Source organism: Leucoraja erinacea, chromosome 35, assembly GCF_028641065.1.
Source record: "Leucoraja erinacea ecotype New England chromosome 35, Leri_hhj_1, whole genome shotgun sequence".
NCBI lineage: Eukaryota > Metazoa > Chordata > Chondrichthyes > Rajiformes > Rajidae > Leucoraja > Leucoraja erinaceus.
The window spans coordinates 712,265-732,900 of NC_073411.1; the positions used below are offsets into that span (position 1 = coordinate 712,265).

Sequence of the window (20,636 nt, forward strand, 5' to 3'; positions counted from 1 at the left end):
GTAGCTTTGCCCAGCCTTTAGAGTGTTATGATTTGCATCAGCTGACTGTCTTTATGAATGGTCACTGTTGTAAGATGGATCAACAGACACTATTTGATGAAATGTAAAACTACTGTGACTATTCCTAGGGACCAAGCTGCATCATTTGGTATCATCATGCTTGTATTCCACAGCAGAGGGAAACTGAGGAGTTTGTGTCTGAGGAGGCCCGGCAGCAACAGCTTGAAGATGAGAAACAGAGGGTGGCAAGGATGCGGCAGCAACAAACGGAACAGGAACAGTTCCATGCCTTTGAGGAGATGATCCGGCGGAAACAGCTGGAGAAGGAACGGCTAAAGGTGCTGGAGGAATACGCAAAACCAGAAAATCCCCCCTCTTCGAAGGACTGCCCGCTAATACCTGGCATTGAGAGACCACCGAACAACCGCGACCCGCTGTCGCCGGCCGCCAGCGTCTCAAACGCTGGCCCACCTGCCGTAGATCGTTCAACAAAGCCATCATCCTTTGGAACCAACTGGAACAGTGAGACCTGCTCTTATTCACACTTGACTCTTGACATCGCAAAACCAGCGGTTTTAACAATGTTATTTGTAGTAGATTTTGTGAGTATTCACTAATTAATGAGCAGCAACATAAGATCATAAGATGTAGGAGCAAAATTGGACCATTTGGCCCATCAGTCCTGCTCTGCCATTCAATCATGGCTAATCTATTTTTCCCAGATTGAGGATGGAGAGCTGTTCCTCGCTTGCGATGGTGGTGTGGGAGAAAGTGTAGCAGGCCACAGGCCGGTATGTCAGAGTGGGAGGGGAATGGAGAATGGAAGTGGCAACAATAGGGAGCTCACTGACTCACCGACAGACAATGCAGGTGCTCCATGCAGGTGCTCCCTGGTCCTCACCATCCACCGAATGCATCTGTATTCAGCAGATCACCCTCCACCAGACTCTTAATTCCTTCCCTTCCTCAAACTTTATTCACTCCCCTCGTGATAGTCTACTGTGCTGTTGTGGGGGGCAGAGAGGTGAGCAGAGGGTCGGGCGCAGAGTAGAGCGATCATCTGTGATAGGGTGGTCCATAAAAAAATGAATAGGAGAGGTTGGTGTTAGCAAAGGGATGGTGAAGATTTCTTTGTCCCCTTTCTGAATGGCGGATTCCCTCGATTTGTCCCTTCCACTGACATAAAATCTTTGTCATCCATTTTTCTTTAACACCCACAACCTCACAGAAACTCAATGGACAGATAACAGCAGCTATTTAGAGCACACCCTACCTATATCGTGAGATAACAACACCCATGTGGAATACATGGCGTTTTTAAAGCGATACTCCCGTCATGTTGAGTCCAGAGGTGGTTTATGAGAAACATCCTGGGGATGATTGGATTAACGTACGAGAAACATATGACGGCTCTGGGCCTGTACTCACTGGAGTTTAGAAGGATGAGAGAGGGAGATCTCACTGAAACCTACCGATTAATGAAAGGCCTAGATGGAGTGGATGTGGTGAGAATGTTTCTAGCATTGGGAGAATCTGGGAACAGAGGGCACAGCCTCAGAATAGGAGATACCTTTAGAATGGAGATGAGGGGGGAATTTCTTTAGCCAGATGATGGTGAATCTGTGGAATCCATTGGCACAGACGGTTGTGGAGGCCAAGTCATTGGGTATTTTTAAAACAGACATTGATAGCTACTTAATTAGTAAAGGCGTCAAAAGTTATGGGGAGAAGCAGGAGATTGGGGTTGGAGTTCCGCAGGAATCTATGCTGGGATGTGCGCGCATGTGTGGATTCTCCATATTAGTTACAAGGAGAGGTTGGACAAACTTGGATTGTTTACTCTGGGGTGCTGGAGATTGAGGGGAGGCCTGAGAGAAGTGTATAACATGGTGAGAGGCAAAGAGAGGGTAGACAGTCAGAACCTGTATCCCAGGGTGGAAATGTTGAACACTAGGGGGCATTGCTTTAAGGTGAGAGGAGAATACTTTAAAGGAGATATGCAGGACAAGTTTTTGTTTAACACAGGTAGAGGTGCTCTCCAGAACACGCTGCCAGGGGAGGTGATGGAGGCATATACAATAGTGGCATTTAAGAGGCTTTTGGATAGTCCATGAAGATGCAAGGAATAGAGGGCTATGGATCACATGCAGGCATATTCTGGCATCATGTTCGGCACTGTCATTGTGGGCCGAATGGCCTATTCTGGTCTATGTTCTGGACTCTACAGGTAACCAGATTTGGCTCCCTCTCCATCAGTGGTCCACCTGTGACATTGGCTTACTTATAACCATATAACAATTACAGCACGGAAACAGGCCATCTCGACCCTTCTAGTCCGTGCCGAACACATAATCTCCCCTAGTCCCATATACCTGCGCTCAGACCATAACCCTCCATTCCCTTCCCATCCATATAACTATCCAATTTATTTTTAAATGATAAAAACGAACCTGCCTCCACCACCTTCACTGGAAGCTCATTCCACACAGCCACCACTCTCTGAGTAAAGAAGTTCCCCCTCATGTTACCCCTAAACTTCAGTCCCTTAATTCTCAAGTCATGTCCCCTTGTTTGAATCTTCCCTACTCTCAGTGGGAAAAGCTTTTCCACGTCAACTCTGTCTATCCCTCTCATCATTTTAAAAACCTCTATCAAGTCCCCCCTTAACCTTCTGCACTCCAAAGAATAAAGCCCTAACTTGTTCAACCTTTCTCTGTAACTTAGTTGCTGAAACCCAGGCAACATTCTAGTAAATCTCCTCTGTACGCTCTCTATTTTGTTATCTTCTGGTTTACTCTCTGGGAGTGGAAGATGTGAATATGTCTTCCTGCTTTGGATTTCCCAACTCTCACCTTTTGTCCATGTTCTCACTCTGATTGTCACCATTCACTCATTGACAACAGAACCTTGTTCACAGTTTATCCTCGTGATCACCTTGTTCTACCCTGAGGCATCCCCGCCAATACGTCCCTGTAGCTTAACAAGCTGCTTTTTGTCTCCTTCCCAGTTCTGACAAAGAGTCTTTGACCTGAAATATTAAATGTTTATCTTCCCCCTGATAAGGCCTGACCTGCTGACTATTTCCAGCACAGTCTTTTATTTTTCGATAGCTGGCATGCGTATAATTTTTTTCTCACTTTCGCTGACCCGAAACATTAGTTCTGTTTCTCTCTCTAATCATATAACCATATAACAATTACAGCATGGAAACAGGCCATCTCGACCCTTCTAGTCCGTGCAGAACACGTATTCTACTATTGATGTATGACTAAAAGAGAGTTTCTAGCATTTTCTGTCTATTTTCACATAGGGTATCTGGAATGAGCTGCCCGAGAAGGCAGTTGAGGCAGGCGCTATAAACACCATTTAAAATACATTTGGACGTATACATGGATAGGAAAAGATTGGAGGGGCATGGGTCAAAAGTGGGCAGGTGGGATTAGTGTAATTGGGGATTCTTGGTCAGCATGGGCAAGTTGGACCGAAGGGCTTGTTTCCGTGCTGTCTGACTCTTTGACTCTATTTCCAATTTTTGGCATTGACAGATTTTGGCTTTCAAAGTAGCCTCGCCATTCTCTTGTTTTAAATGAGGATGCAGGCTGTATCTATATAGCGTTTTTTTGCCTTGTATTACAATGCCCTTTTCGAACCGGGAGTGTAGAGACATCCCACACAGACAAGTGGGTGAAGATCATGGACATAGAGTAGGAGCAAGAGGAGAGAGTTGGCCAATGAATAAGATCATGAATAATCTGATTGTAACTTCAGCCTGGCATTCCTGTTGATCCACCCACAATGATCTTTCACCCACTTATCAAGCATCTCCATACTACTTCCTTAAAAATATTCAGGGACTTATTTCCTGAAAGCACGATGGGAACTGCACTGTGTAGATCACAGCCATTGGAGTGAAAAACAATTATCTTTTAAATAGGTGTCTCCTTATTTTTAAACTGCGATGTTCTGCTCTCAATTCTTGCACAGAATTACACATTGTCTCCTCATCAAGACCCATCCTGATCTTGCATTTCAACCATTCTTCAACATTCCAGCGGAGGCAGTCAGCACCACTCTCTGTATAAAAAAAATATTCCCCGCACATCTCGTTTAAACTTTATTCCCTCACCTTAAAGCCTGTCCAATCTTTTCTTGTTGGGCAAACCACCATTCTAGGTATTAGCCAAGTAAACCACCTTTGATCTGTATCTGCGTCTTAAATGAGCATAACAGTATTGTTTATACTATTTAGGATATAACCATATAACCATATAACAATTACAGCACGGAAACAGGCCATCTCGGCCCTACAAGTCCGTGCCGAACAAATTTTTTTTCCCCCTTAGTCCCACCTGCCTGCACTCATACCATAACCCTCCATTCCCTTCTCATCCATATGCCTATCCAATTTATTTTTAAATGATACCAATGAACCTGCCTCCACCACTTCCACTGGAAGCTCATTCCACACCGCTACCACTCTCTGAGTAAAGAAGTTCCCCCTCATATTACCCCTAAACTTCTGTCCCTTAATTCTGAAGTCATGTCCTCTTGTTTGAATCTTCCCTATTCTCAAAGGGAAAAGCTTGTCCACATCAACTCTGTCTATCCCTCTCATCATTTTAAAGACCTCTATCAGGTCCCCCCTTAACCTTCTGCGCTCCAGAGAATAAAGACCTAACTTATTCAACCTATCTCTGTAACTTAGTTGTTGAAACCCAGGCAACATTCTAGTAAATCTCCTCTGTACTCTCTCTATTTTGTTGACATCCTTCCTATAATTGGGCGACCAAAATTGTACACCATACTCCAGATTTGTTCTCACCAATGCCTTGTACAATTTTAACATTACATCCCAGCTTCTATACTCAATGCTCTGATTTATAAAGGCTAGCATACCAAAAGCTTTCTTTACCACCCTATCTATATGAGATTCCACCTTCAAGGAACTATGCACGGTTATACCCAGATCCCTCTGTTCAACTGTATTCTTCAATTCCCTACCATTTACCATGTACGTCCTATTTTGATTTGTCCTGCCAAGGTGTAGCACCTCACATTTATCAGCATTAAACTCCATCTGCCATCTTTCAGCCCATTTTTCCAAATGGCCTAAATCACTCTGTGGACTTTGGAAATCCTCTTCATTATCCACAACTATCTTGGTATCATCTGCATACTTACTAATCCAATTTACCACACCTTCATCCAGATCATTGATGTACATGACAAATAACAAAGGACCCAACACAGATCCCTGAGGCACCCCACTAGTCACCTGCCTCCAACCCGATAAACAGCCACCCACCATTACCCTCTGGTTTCTCCCATTCAGCCACTGTTGAATCCATCTTGCTATTCCTGCATTTATACCCAACAGATGAACCTTCTTAACCAACCTTCCATGAGGAACCTTGTCAAAGGCCTTACTAAAGTCCATATAGACAACATCCACTGCTTTACCCTCGTCAATTTCCCTAGTAACCTCTTCAAAAAATTCAAGAAGATTAGTCAAACATGACCTTCCAGGCACAAATCCATGTTGACTGTTCCTAATCAGACCCTGTTTATCTAGATGCTTATATATATTATCCCTAAGTATCTTTTCCATTAATTTGCCCACCACTGAAGTCAAACTAACAGGTCTATAATTGCTAGGTTTACTCTTAGAACCCTTTTTAAACAATGGAACAACATGCGCAGTACGCCAATCCTCGGGGACTATTCCTGTTTCTAATGACATTTGAAATATTTCTGTCATAGCCCCGGCTATTTCTACACTAACTTCCCTCAATGTCCTAGGGAATATCCTGTCAGGACCTGGAGACTTATCCACTTTTATATTTTTCAAAAGTGTCAGTACTTCTTTTACTTTGAACCTCATAGTATCCATAGCTACTCTACTAGTTTCCCTTGCCTCACATAATTTAATATCCTTCTCCTTGGTGAATACCGAAGAAAAAAAATTGTTCAATATCTCCCCCATCTCTTTTGGCTCTGCAGATAGCTGTCCACTCTGTCTCTCCAATGGACCAATTTTATCCCTCGTTATCCAAAGGATGAGGTTTCACAATGCCCTAAGTAACTGAGGCATGTCATTTCTACTTTTATATTTATTTCCTGGAACCATAAGCAATAACATCAATAACAGAACAGCACAGGAATAGGCCCTTTGGCCCACAATGTCTGTGTTTAACATGATGCCAAGTTAAGCTAATCTCTGCCCATACGTGATCCATATCCCTCCATTCCCTGCATATCAATGTGCCAGCTAAAAGCCTCTTATCCTTCTCGACCACCGACCCTTACAGTGTGTTCCAGGCACCTAACACTTTGTGTTAATAAAATAAACATCATCTTTAGACTTTGGCCCTCTCACCTTCAAGCTATCCCTGCTAGTCTTTGACATTTCCCCCCTTGAGAAAAGATTTGGTCCACCCTAACTTTCAGCTGTATCTTGTATCAATTGCCATGCTTTGTCTGGTCCCCACCTCTTCTCCAGCTTTCTCCTACACATCAGTCTGAAGAGCATCTCGACCCAGAAATGTCGACTATCCCTGTCTTCCAGAGATGCTTTCTGATCTGCTGAGTTGCTCCAGCACTTTGTATTGTGCTCAGGATTCCAGCATTTGGAGTTTTTGTGGAGTATACCCTATCTATGCCTCTCTAAGACGTGGATTTTCCTAATTAGTTGCTACGCCTGCATTATCCCTTTGAAACCATACACCGAGGCATCCCAATCCTTTGCATCACAGAGCTATCTATGTCATCTCTCAAATATGCATTTTCTTATTTTTGCTAACAAAGTGGACAGGTTTACACATCATCCATTTGCCAAATCTCTGGCCACAAATTCAATCTATCAACGTCCCCTTTGCAATCCCCTTGTGGTCTCCTCACCACTTGCTTCCTTACCAGTTTTATGTCATCACTAAATAGCATGGATGCTGTTGAAGAGAGGTTGGTGAAACAATTAAGGAGTAAAGGATGAGAATAATATGTTGAAAGATTAGTGTGAGAGGACAGGGGTTCTAAACACGTCATGACAGATGGAGCACAATGGCTCATTTTCACCCATGCAGTTTAAATAGCATTTAGTTTTTAAGAGGGAACTGCAGATGCTGGAGAATCGAAGGTTTACATAAAAAAGCTGGAGAAACTCAGCGGGTGCAGCAGCATCTATGGAGCGAAGGAAATAGGCAACGTTTCGGGCCGAAACCCTACTTCAGACTGATCGGGGGCGGGGGTGGGTGGGGACAAGAAAGGGAAAAGGAGGAGTAGCCAGAAGGCTGGGGGATGGGAGGAGACAGCAGGGGGGCTGAGGAAGGGGAGGAGACAGCAAGGACTAACAAAATTGGGAGAATTCGATGTTCATGCCCCCGGGGTGCAGACTCCCCAAACGGAATATGAGGTGCTGTTCCTCCAATTTCCGGTGCTGCTCGCTGTGGCCATGGAGGAGACCCAGGACAGAGAGGTCGGAGGCGGAGTGGGAGGGGGAGTTGAAGTGCTGAGCCACCGGGAGGTCAGCTTGGTTATTGCGGACCGAGCGGAGGTGTTCGGCGAAACGATCGCCCAACCTCCGCTTGGTCTCACCGATATAGATCTGCTGACATCTAGAGCAGCGGACGCAATAGATGAGGTTGGAAGAGATGCAGGTAAACCTCTGTCGCACCTGGAACGATTGCTTGGGTCCTTGAACAGACCAGAGAAGCAACCCATACCCAGCCACTGACACTCTCCTCCGCCTAGCGGAGCTGGTCCTTACCCTCAATAACTTCACGTTCGACTCCTCCCACTTCCTCCAAATACAAGGCGTAGCTATGGGCACACGCATGGGCCCCAGCTATGCCTGCCTATTTGTAGGTTACGTCGAGCAATCCTTGTTCAATACATACCAGGGCCCCATCCCCGACCTCTACCTCCGCTACATCGACGACTGCTTTGGTGCCACCTCCTGCACCCGCACACAACTGACTGACTTCATCCACTTCACCACTAACTTCCATCCGGCACTCAAATACACCTGGACCATTTCCGACACTTCCCTACCATTCCTTGACCTCACTATCTCCATTGCAGGTGATAGACTTCTAACTGACATACACTATAAACCCACTGACTCCCATGGCTATCTGGACTACACTTCTTCCCACCCTGCTTCCTGTAAGGACTCCATCCCCTACTCCCAATTCCTCCGTCTACGCCGCATCTGCTCCACGGATGAGGCGTTCCACACCAGGACATCTGAAATGTCCTCACTATTCAGGGAACGGGGGTTCCCCTCCTCCACCATAAATGAGGCTCGCACCAGGGTCTCTTCCATACCCCGCAACACTGCTCTCTCTCCCCATCCCCGCACTCGCAACAAGGGCCGAGTCCCCCTAGTCCTCACCTTTCACCCCACCAGCCGTCACATACAAAAAGTAATCCTCCGTCAGTTTCGCCACCTCATACGTGACCCCACTACTCGCCACATCTTCCCATCTCCCCCCATATCTGCCTTCTGCAAAGACCGCTCCCTCCATAACTCCCTTGTCAATTCTTCCCTTCCCTCTCGGTCCACCCCCTCCCCGGGCACTTTCCCTTGCAACCGCAAGAGATGCAACACTTGTCCCTTTACCTCCCCCCCTCGACTCCGTTCAAGGACCCAAGCAATCGTTCCAGGTGCGACAGAGGTTTACCTGCATCTCTTCCAACCTCATCTATTGCGTCCGCTGCTCTAGATGTCAGCAGATCTATATCGGTGAGACCAAGCGGAGGTTGGGCGATCGTTTCGCCGAACACCTCCGCTCGGTCCGCAATAACCAAGCTGACCTCCCGGTGGCTCAGCACTTCAACTCCCCCTCCCACTCCGCCTCCGACCTCTCTGTCCTGGGTCTCCTCCATGGCCACAGCGAGCAGCACCGGAAATTGGAGGAACAGCACCTCATATTCCGTTTGGGGAGTCTGCACCCCGGGGGCATGAACATCGAATTCTCCCAATTTTGTTAGTCCTTGCTGTCTCCTCCCCTTCCTCAGCCCCCCTGCTGTCTCCTCCCATCCCCCAGCCTTCTGGCTACTCCTCCTTTTCCCTTTCTTGTCCCCACCCACCCCCGGCCCCCGATCAGTCCGAAGAAGGGTTTCGGCCCGAAACGTTGCCTATTTCCTTCGCTCCATAGATGCTGCTGCACCCGCTGAGTTTCTCCAGCTTTTTTGTGTAACCACCAGTTTAAATAGCACATTCCTTGATAATTATTTGTAAAATGCAGTTGATTCAGTTGATTTCCATGTTATAGCGCAGACACCAACTTAGAAACTATGCCAAAGAGCAGTCGTTGTTTGCCATACCTCCCTCCTGCCTTCTGAGGGATGTGCGGACTTGGGGCCTGCATATAAAGAGCTGCACAGCCAATAGCACTTTGACAAGAGTGTAGATCTCTTGTGATCGTAGAGTTCTTGTGTCCGCCCAACAGTCATGAATCTTTTCATTGGAAATACAAACCTGTGATCTTATCGAGATCAAATGAAAATGGCTGCAGCAGCTCATTCCCACAAATACTGTACCCACAAATATCTAAACCTTTTAATTTCTGGCTCCCAAGAGGGCAGACCAAAAAGGGGCTGCATACATATACATGCATCGACACAGATGAATACTTGCACATGAAACACTGTGTTTTGCATACCATACAAAAATTGGCAAGTCCCAAGTACTGAGCAATGTCTTTTCCTCTACATCAGCTTGGATCCTAAAGTGGCTCATTTCCCGCCAGCCCCTGCACAAAGCCGCTCGGTTGTTCTGATGCCCACGTGCTCTTAGAATAAAGGGGACGTCATGATCACAATGAATGGCGATGCTGGCTCGAAGGGCCGAATGGCATCCTCCTGCACCTATTTTCTATCTTCCTATGTGTCTGCAATAGCAGGGCTGTCCGTGTCCGTGTCGCCCTGGGGACCTTTGACTGTGATCCTGCAGTCGCCATTCATTGAGGAACACCAGTGTTGTGTTGTGGTGTAAATGTGCCCTGCACTGAGTTGGTTGGTTGATTTATTGATACTTTGATTGATACATTATTATAACATGTGACATGTCACAGTGAAATTCTTTGTTTTGCATACCATACAAAAAAGATGCAAAGTGTTCAATTATACCTCCTTGATCTCGGTGCCCCCCCCCCACAAGCCGAGGCCCTCTTTGTTCTCGGTGATGTAACCTCGACTAATCTCTGGCGCTCATCGCGAGCCTCTGACCTCCGGAAATCACCGTGGGTCCGTCCTTGGCCACCCATCGCCAGGTCCTCTCTTGGACAGCTTTGTGGCACTTGCCGGGAGCTTCCGATGGCCCACCTTGCTCCTCGGCGACCCATCTGGCTGGAGGTCCAGGCAGCTCAACACCTACCCACATTAGGTCCAGATCCCTCTAAATCTTTCCTATCCATGTAGTTGTCCAAACGTCTTTTGACTGTTGTTATAGTAAATTGGCTTGATCTCATCTGAAAATGTCTTGAGTAGCTTTTTCCCCCACAAATACTGTAGCCACAAATACTCAAACCTTTTAATTTCTAGCTCCTAATCATTTACCTTATCTATTGGAGGATCTGTTGACCTTAAGATTATGGTATTAGTTGGGAGAGGAAACAGGGCCCAGAGCCAAGCAGTAGAGAACATGCATGTGGGACCAGAGTTTCCAATTGACAAGTCATTGAGTTGTGTAGCATTGAGGCAGGCCTTTTGGCCCATCACGTCTATGCCGACTATCACGCCTTTCTATACTAATCCTATTTGCCTGCATTACTTCCCTATTCCTCTGTGTACTGCATGGTCAAGTATCTGTCCTGATGTTCTTGTTCTTGCCTCCTCCACCTCTGGCCACTCCTTCCAAATACTGACTACTGTTTGCGTGAAAAATGTATCCCTCACGCCCCCTTTAAGTCTTACCCTCTCACTTGAAACCTACCCCCTCTTGTTTCAGGAGTGGAGGAGGACTGCCACCATGGGGAAGAGATACTGGGCACTCACCCTCCCTCTGCCTTTCATCATTTTCTATCGCTGCATATGTGTTCAGTAATGTGTGATGAATGATTGCTGCAGGCTGTGTACACATGATCTTTTTGGATTTCTGTTCCAGATTTTTCTGCAGACAAACTCCGTAACGTGGTAGTTTCCAAAGACCTGTGTCAGCAGTTTCTCCAGCTCGCTGAACCCAATACCGACAAAGGTGTGGAAACCTGTGGGATACTTTGTGGAAAATTGGTAAGGGCAAAGCAGGCTTCATGTGACCAGTGTGAATTCCTTCCGAGAATGGTGAACAGCCATGTAATCGTGTGAACTCACTCCTTTGTTGTTTTAGATTGATACAAAATGCCGAAGTAACTTTGCGGGACAGTCAACATCTCTGGAGAGAAAGAATGGGTGACTTTTCAGGTGTAGACCTGTCTTCCTCGACCCGTCTTCCTCGACCCGAAACATCACCCATTCCTTCTCTCCAGAGATGCTGCCTGTCCTGCCGAGTTACTCCAGCATTTTGTGTCTATCTTCGATTTAAACCAGCACCTGCAGTTCTTTTCCGATTTAAACCAGCACCTGCAGGCCTCAGTTCTTTGCTAAGTTTTGTTTAAGTTTTGTTCCGAAATCAACAGGTTAGACATCAGTGTATTTATTTCTAAATTTACCCCAATTAGTTGCTGTTGGTTCATTAGCTGGCATGATCATGTTCAGGGTAGCACAGTAGCTCAGTGGTAGAACTGCTGCCTCACAGCGCCATGACCCAGGTGTAATCCTGACCACGGGTGCAGTCTGTATAGAGTTTGTATATTCTCATGGGGAGGGCAAAGTCTGACGAGTGATAGGTGGATACACAATGGACTTGCTCACCTTCCACCCCTCCCTGAGAGATGGAATCGACAGACATCAACATCTTCATAACACTGCGTGACTCACTGAGAACTCCTATACCACACCTTCCGCACGTTTTTGGGAGATCCAGTCTCTCTCCACACCCCCACCGCTGCCCTGGTACCGGGCAGCAGTTCTACTCGTTGAGTAGAATACTCATTGAGCACCTCCTGCGTCCTGTCTGTTGACGTTTTCCCCTTCCTCAGCTTCCATTGCAAGGTCACTCAGCCCTCTCACCTTAAAACTATGCCCTGGAGGATGTTTGAAGTACAGTGGTACCCATGTGGGCTCATCATTCTCCAGAGTCATCTTCCCCTTTGCAGTAGTGAACATGCATGTGTGACCAGAGTTTCCAGTTGACAAGTCATGGAGTTGTGCAGCAGAGGGACAGGCCTTTTGGCCCATCACACCGATGCCAACCATCACGCCTTTCTATACTATACTAATCCTACTTGCATGCATTGCTCTGTGTATGGCATAGTCAAGTATCTGTCCAGATGTTCTGTTCTGGTCTTTCTACTGTTTGTGTGAAAGAGGTGAGGAGAGGGAGACAGTCAGTATCTTTATCACTAGTAGAAATATCAAAGACTAGAAGGTTATCCACTATATTGTGGATCTAGCCTCCATTAGCCACCAAGATAAAAGCCTCCACTGATAAAGAATTGAATTGTGTGTACCAATACCCACTTTCTCAAACTGCCCTGTATTTTCAATGATTTGTGAACCCTTGGCCCCCACGATCCTCTGTTCTTGCACCACAGTTAGTATCCGTTCTTCTGCATTGTCTTTCCTCACTTTTCCTATCTATTTACAGTGTATAGATACATCATAAGGGAATAACATTTAGTGCACGGTAAAGCCAGCAAAGTCTGGTCAAGGATAGTCCGAGTGACAGCAGAGGTAGATATTAGTTTGCACTGCTCTCTGGTTGTGGTAGGGTGATTCAGTTGCCCGATAACAGCTGGGAACAAAAAAACTGCCCCTGAACCTGGCTCTTGTGTATTTTCACAATTCTATACCTTTTGCCATGATGGGAGAGGGGAGACGAGGGAATGGCCAGTGTGCGACTCGTCCTTGATTATGCTGCTGGCCTTGTTGAGGCAGCACAAGGTACAAATGGAATCAATAGAAGGTTGGTTTGTGTGATGGCCTGGGCTGTGTCCACAATTCGCTGCAATTTCTTATGGTCCTGGATGGAGCTGTTCCCAAACCAAGCTGTGATGCATCCTGATAAAATGCTTTCTATGCATCTGTCGAAGGTGAGAGTTGTAGGTAACATGCCAAACTTCCAAGCCTTCTAAGGAAGTAGAGGCGTTGGTGTGCGTTGTTGGTCATTGGTCGTTGTCTGTGGAATTCTCTGCCTCAGAGGGCGGTGGAGGCAAGTTCTCTGGATGCTTTCAAGAGAGAGCTAGATAGGGCTCTTAAAAATAGCGGAGTCAGGGGATATGGGGAGAAGTGAGGACGGGTTACTGATTGGGGATGATCAGCCATGATCACATTGAATAGCGGTGCTCGAAGGGCCGAATGGCCTACACCTGCACCTATTGTCTATTGTCTATTGTCTATTGTTAGAGGAACGAGCGGGGTAGGTTTTTTCACACACAGAGCGGTGTGTGCCTGGAAAGCGCTGCCAGAGGTGATGTTGGTGACACCGGTGGTGATTAAGAGGCCCTTAGATAGGGACATGGGGATGGAGGGATATATCGATTGCCTGCATGCAGATGGGATAAGTTTATTTTGGCATAATGCTCAACACAGACATTGTGCAGTACTTTTTTGTTTTCCTTACAGCCAAGACAGATGTGGAGACCCAGTTGCTGGGTGTGTTCAAGGTAGATTCCATAGACTTTTGGCGTGCAAGAGGTAGTGGTTAATACAGGGAAATGGCATTGTGTTCAAACAAAAATATCAATCATGATTCAGCCAGATTTAAGCTGGAAAAGGTGCAGATAAGATTTACAAGGATTTTGCCAGTACTTGAGGGCCTGAGCTATAGGGAGATGTTGGGCAGGCTAGGGCTTAATTCCTTAGAGCAAAGGAGGATGAGGAATGATCTTATTGCATGTAAAATCATAAGGGAGATAAGGTAAATGCAGTATTTTACCCAGAGCAGGGGAATAAAGAACCAGAGGTCATAGGTTTAAGGAGAACAAATTAATAGGAACCTGAGGGGCAACCTTTCCCCACAGAGGGTGGTGGGTACATGGAACGGGATGCCAGAGAAGGTAGTTGAGGCAGGTACTATAACAGCATTTAAAAGGCAGTTGGTCAGATACATGGAAAGGAAAGATTTAGAGAGATATGGGCCAAACACAGGTAGGTGTGACATGTAGATGGGGCATCTTGGTCGGCATGGACGAGCTGGGCCAAAGGGCCAGTATCTGTGCTCCATGACTCCATGGCTCTGTGATCTGGTGGAATATCAGAGCAGACAAGAGGGACCGAAAGGCCGACTGCTTCATTTTCTGTTATGTCCGTAATTCTGATCGCCTTATTTTCTCTGTAGCTGCAGAATGAGTTTACCATAACCCATGTGGTCGTACCCAAGCAAAATGCTGGTCCTGACTACTGTAACACGGAGTGTGAAGAGGAGCTGTTCCTTATTCAGGACCACAATGCCCTGATAACCCTGGGTTGGATACATGTAAGTTGGCCTTTTCTGTACTCTGCCTATAGCTCGACTGCTCAAGTAATCTTAAGTTTGTTGAAACAACCCCTGAATTAAGCTAAATTAAGATATTTTTACGCTATTTACGAGACTTTAGAAAGACATTATGGGCCGAAGGGCCTGTTCCTGTGCTGTACTGTTTAATACTGAGACTCTTTTTGAAATTGTCTATTTGCACGTGACTACCACTGGTAAGACCATTATTCAATGCCCTTTTATCATTACGAGGTCCAGTGGCAGCTAAATGACTACAAAGCAAAAAGCAAAATGCTGGAATTACTGAGAAGTGAACTCTGTCTCTCCAGTTGAGATGTGTAATATTGTTATTTCCACCATTTTTTGGTTTTTCTTTTAGCTTTCCAGAAACTATCGATTCAGCTTTTAGATTAGTGAGCTGGAGCAAGAGGGTTGTTTGAGTTGCTGGCCCATTCCTGGGAAAGTCAAAGTCAATCAAAATATCACACACGTGACCAGAAAGTGATGACAGTGGAAGAAATGTCATCACAAAGTGATACATTAAAACATTGTATGAGACTAATCTTATTCATTGCTATTTTCCTACCTAAAATATGAACATTCTAGCTTTTAAATTTCACAGAGTTTGTAAAATGCTTCTGTGTGATGTCACACACGTGGCTAGTCATGTTTGGCCTCTGACTCTAAACAAACATTGTCAGCATAACATATTAAAACTTCACTTGATAAACTGAAAAAAATATGAATCATATATACAGCACAAAACAATATACCTGTAATGCTTTCAGAATCAGAAGAGATGTATTCCACAATTTTTCATCTTTTTGGTCACACACGTGACTAAAAATGGGCCTGCTCGTGAATCCTCTGAGTGGAGGCAGACTCGGTCTGAGCCTCAAACTAGTATATCTCCCTACAGATGGCTGTGACTGGACCTCACAATGATAACAAGGGCATTGAATACTGGTCACACCGGTGGTTGTCATGTGAGCAAATAGACAATTTCAAAAAGACTCTTGGCATTAAACTACTGCACTGGAACAGGCCCTTCGGCCCACAATGACTATCAATTCTCTTAAATGCCACTATCGTATCTGCCTCCACCATCAACCCTGGCAGTGCATTCCAGGCACTCACCACTGTCTGTGTATAACAAAAAACTTGCAGTGTACATCTTCTTTAAATTTTCCCTCTCACCTTATAGCGATGCCCCTTTAGTCTTCGACATTTCCACTGGGAGGAAGGTTTTGGCTATCTATCCTGTCTATGCCTCTCATAATTCTTCATACTTCTGTCAGTCCACCAATGCTTATCTTCCAATGATGAAGAGAAAACAATTCAAGTCGGTCCATCCTCTCTTTATAGCTAATACCCTCTAATCCAGGCATCATTCTGGTCAACCTCCTTGGTGCCCTCAACAAACATAGAAACATAGAAAATAGGTACAGGAGTAGGCCATTTGGCCCTTCGAGCCAGCACCGTCATTTAATGTGATCATGGCTGGTCATCCTAAATCAGTGCTTCATTCCTGCTTTCTCCACATATTCCTTGGAAACAAAGCCTCCACACACTTCCTGTATTGGAGTTACCAGGCTGCACACATAAATACATATAAGCTGTTCACACTGCAACCTGAGTGGAAACATTTCCCGCACCTCTAATGTGGACATACTTCTTTCCAGTCTACAACCTCCACAGCACTAGTATTATGTGGGAATCCTTCATGCTCATGTAGAGACAGGTGTGAGGGGTAAAGTCTGGCCTCCCTGGTGCCAGGGTTCCAGGATATCTCAGAGCAACTACAGAACATTCTCAGGGGAGAGTGAGCAGCCAGATGTCATTGTCCACGTTGGCTCAAATGACCGGTAGGAAAAGGGATGAGGTTCTGCAGAGCAAATATAGGGAGCAGCTAGGAAAGAGATTAAAAATCAGGACCTTTATAGTAGTAATCTCCTGATTACACCCGCTATCATGTGTGATCAATGGTGGGAATAGGAAGATAGGACAGATGAATGTGTGGCTGAGGAGTTGGTGCAGTTGTTAGGATTTCAGATTTTTCGAGCATTGGGATCTCTTCAGGAGGTGACCTGTACATGAGGGAGGGTTTCATCTGAGCTGGAGGGGAACCAATATCCTGACGGGTTAGTAAGTGCTACTAGGGAGGGTTTAGCAGGGTGACAGGATCAAGATCAGTCATCATTTGGACAGGTACATGGATATCAAAGGTTTAGAGGGATATGGGCCAACCATGGACAAATTTGGTGGCGTGGAAGAATTGGGCCAAATAGCCTGTTTCCGTGCTGTGTGACTGTAAAATTTGTGAGGAGAGGTGGGACAAGAATGGTGCCTTTAAATCTGCTCTTTGATACCGTAATTAGTGCAAATGAGAAACATGCCAGGGCTAGAGGCTCCGATGCTCAGGATGGGTGCCTGGGACCTTGGTGCCCAGTCTGGGAGAGCCGGATCCTTCAGTGCCCTGGTGCTGTGGGTAGCGCGGTCTGGGTGCCTCAGTGTCCGGGCTGGTCCATGACATCCCCTCCATCCCCGTACTTCATGGGTCTTGTACCTCATAAACGTTGGTGACTGACAACAAAGTAGCAGGAGTTTCAATCATCTCTTGAACTTCGAGGAATGTCCTCCAAGACAAAGGTAATGCAGGTATACTGAGTGGTGAATGAGTCATAACTGCTGGCTTCCCACCCACACCACCACAACACTGCTGGTTTTACAAGGAAACTGATGTCATGTGTCAATGTTCAACGTACCAAGCAGGAATTCCTTTCAGATGTGGGAGACAAGCCTGGGGATTGGAACCTGTTCCTAAGGGATGTGTTGACTTGTCTTGGTTGCATCTCTCTCCTCCACACGTGGCTTTCTGTATCTCCACTGCTGGGATCAGATATTTCATACTAAACTCTGTCCACGGGCAGCACAGTGGCACAGATGGTGGAGCTGCTGCCTCACAATGCCCAGGTTCGATCCTGACCTAGGGAGCTGTATGTGTGGAATGTGCACGTTCTCCCTGTGACCATATGGGTTTTGCCGAGTGCTCCGGTTTCCTCCCACATTCCAAAGACGCATGGATTAGTAGGTTAATTAGTCCTCTGTAGATTGCCCCTAGCGTCAAGGGAGTGGATGAGGAAAGTGGGATAACATAGAACTAGTGTGAACGGACAGGTACTTGATGGTCAGCGTGCACACGGTGGGCTGAAGGGCCTGTTTTCAGGTTGCCTCTATAAACTAAAACTATAAATTATTGTTTGTGCTCTATGCCAAAGCACTAGTTACGATTGGCTCTGCCATTGTTTATGACTCTGAGCAATGTTTATGCAATTCCAGACCCATCCAACACAGACTGCGTTCCTGTCCAGCGTGGATCTTCACACCCACTGCTCCTACCAGATCATGCTTCCAGAGGCTATAGCAATAGTTTGTTCACCGAAGTACAATGAGTGAGTATGTGATGGAATTAAATTCACCGTTGAAAGGATGCAAATGTTCACTTCATGTATAGTTGAAAGGGTTAAATTATGGTGACATGATGGAACTGGGAACCTAAAAAATATGAGGTTAAAAGCTTCTCTCATCGAGATGTTTCAGACCAAACATTTTGATGGTGTTGATGGAGTACCAAGTTCAAGTTTACGTTTATTGTCACATGCACCTATTAATGTACAGTGATATTTGAGTTACTACGCAGCCATACAATTAAAAGTACACAATACACGATACCATTGTATTGGATCAGGGAAACTCACCTTAAAAGTTAAAGGTGCAGAAATCGTAATGGAAATTGGAAAGTCATAGAAACATAGAAACATAGAAAATAGGTGCAGGAGAACTCCCTCTTTAATATAGCCAATGAACTGGCCTCAACTACCTTCTGTGGCAGAGAGTTCCAGAGATTCACCACTCTCTGTGTGAAAAATATTTTTCTCATCTCGGTCCTAAAAGATTTCCCCCTTATCCTTAGACTGTGACCCCTTGTTCTGGACTTCCCCAACATCGGGAACAATCTTCCTGCATCCAGCCTGTCCAACCCCTTAAGAATTTTGTAAGTTGCTATAAGATCCCCCCTCAATCTTCTAAATTCTAGCGAGTACAAGCCAAGTCTATCCAGTCTTTCTTCATATGAAAGTCCTGACATCCCAGGAATCAGTCTGGTGAACCTTCTCTTCCTCAGATTAGGAGACCAAAACTGTACACAATGCTCCTGGTGTGGTCTCACCAAGACCCTGTATAACTGCAGTCGAACCTCCCTGCTCCTATACTCAAATCATTTTGCTATGAATGCTAACATACCATTTGCTTTCTTCACTGCCTGCTGCACCAGCATGCCTACTTTCAATGACTGGTGTACCATGACACGCAGGTCTCGTTGCATCTCCCCTTTTCCTAACCGGCCACCATTCAGATAATAGTCTACTTTCCTGTTTTTGCCACCAAAGTGGATAACCTCACATTTATCCACAGTATACTGCATATGCCATGCAGTTGCCCACTCACCCAGCCTATCCAAGTCACCTTGCAGCCTCCTAGCATCCTCCTCACAGCTAACACTGCCCCCCAGCTTCGTGTCATCTGCAACTTGGAGATGTTGCATTCAATTCCCTCGTCATTAATATATATTGTAAATAGCTGGGGTCCCAGCACTGAGCCTTGCGGTACCCCATTAGTCACTGCCTGCCGTTCTGAAAAAGACCCGTTTACTCCTACTCTTTGCTTCCTATCTGCCAGCCAGTTCTCTATCCACATATAACAACCATATAACAATTACAGCACGGAAACAGGCCATCTCGGCCCTGCAATTCCGTGCCGAACAACTTTTTTCCCTTAGTCCCATCTGCCTGCACACATACCATAACCTTCCATTCCCTTCTCATCCATATGCCTATCCAATTTATTTTTAAATGATACCAACGAACCTGCCTCCACCACTTCCACTGGAAGCTCATTCCACACCGCTACCACTCTCCGACTAAAGAAGTGCCCCCTCATGTTACTCCTGAACTTCTGTCCCTTAATTCTGAAGTCATGTCCTCTTGTTTGAATCTTCCCTATTCTCAAAGGGAAAAGCTTGGCCACACCAACTCTGTCTATCCCTCTCATCATTTTAAAAACCTCTATCAAGTCCCCCCTTAACCTTCTGCGCTCCAGAGAATAAAGACCTAACTTATTCAACCTTTCTCTGTAACTTAGTTGTTGAAACCCAGGCAACATTCTAGTAAATCTCCTCTGTACTCTCTCTATTTTGTTGAAATCCTTCCTATAATTGGGCGACCAAAATTGTACACCATACTCCAGATTTGGTCTCACCAATGCCTTGTAAAATTTTAACATTACATCCTAGCTTCTATACTCAATGCTCTGATTTATAAAGGCTAGCATATCAAAAGCTTTCTTTACCACCCTATCTATATGAGATTCCACCTTCAAGGAACTATGCACGGTTATTCCTAGATCCCTCTATTCAACTGTATTCTTCAATTCCCTACCATTTACCATGTACGTCCTATTTTGATTTGTCCTGCCAAGGTGTAGCACCTCACATTTATCAGCATTAAACTCCATCTGTCATCTTTCAGCCCATTCTTCCAAATGGCCTAAATCACTCTGTAGACTTTGGAAATCCTCTTAATTATCCACAACATCTTGGTATCATCTGCATACTTACTAATCCAATTTACCACACCTTCATCCAGATCATTGATGTACATGGCAAACAACAAAGGACCTAACACAGATCCCTGAGGCACCCCACTAGTCACCTGCCTCCAACCCGACAAACAACCATCCACCATTACCCTCTGGCTTCTCCCATTCAGTCACTGTTGAATCCATCTTGCTACCCCTGCATTTATACCCAACAGTTGAACCTTCTTAACCAACCTTCCATGAGGAACCTTGTCAAAGGCCTTACTAAAGTCCATATAGACAACATCCACTGCTTTACCCTCGTCAATTTCCCTAGTAACCTCTTCAAAAAATTCAAGAAGATTAGTCAAACATGACCTTCCAGGCACAAATCCATGCTGACTGTTCCTAATCAGACCCTGTTTATCCAGATGCTTGTATATATTATCTCTAAGTATCTTTTCCATTAATTTGCCCACCACTGAAG

General features: G+C 45.5%; 1 protein-coding gene across 6 annotated transcripts in view; it reads left to right on the forward strand.

The window, feature by feature from the left end:
* The window catches only part of LOC129713144 (STAM-binding protein-like), a 72,031-nt gene that overhangs the window by 37,795 nt on the left and 13,600 nt on the right, over positions 1–20,636 (forward strand). For 5 of the 6 annotated variants that reach the window (XM_055661972.1, XM_055661974.1, XM_055661973.1 and 2 more), the window contains 4 exons: positions 129–522; positions 11,105–11,229; positions 14,378–14,515; positions 17,855–17,967. In XM_055661972.1, the coding sequence (XP_055517947.1) occupies positions 129–522; positions 11,105–11,229; positions 14,378–14,515; positions 17,855–17,967 (770 nt within the window). The remainder of the gene's footprint in view (positions 1–128; positions 523–11,104; positions 11,230–14,377; positions 14,516–17,854; positions 17,968–20,636) is intronic. The other variant, XM_055661971.1, reaches the window with a different exon arrangement.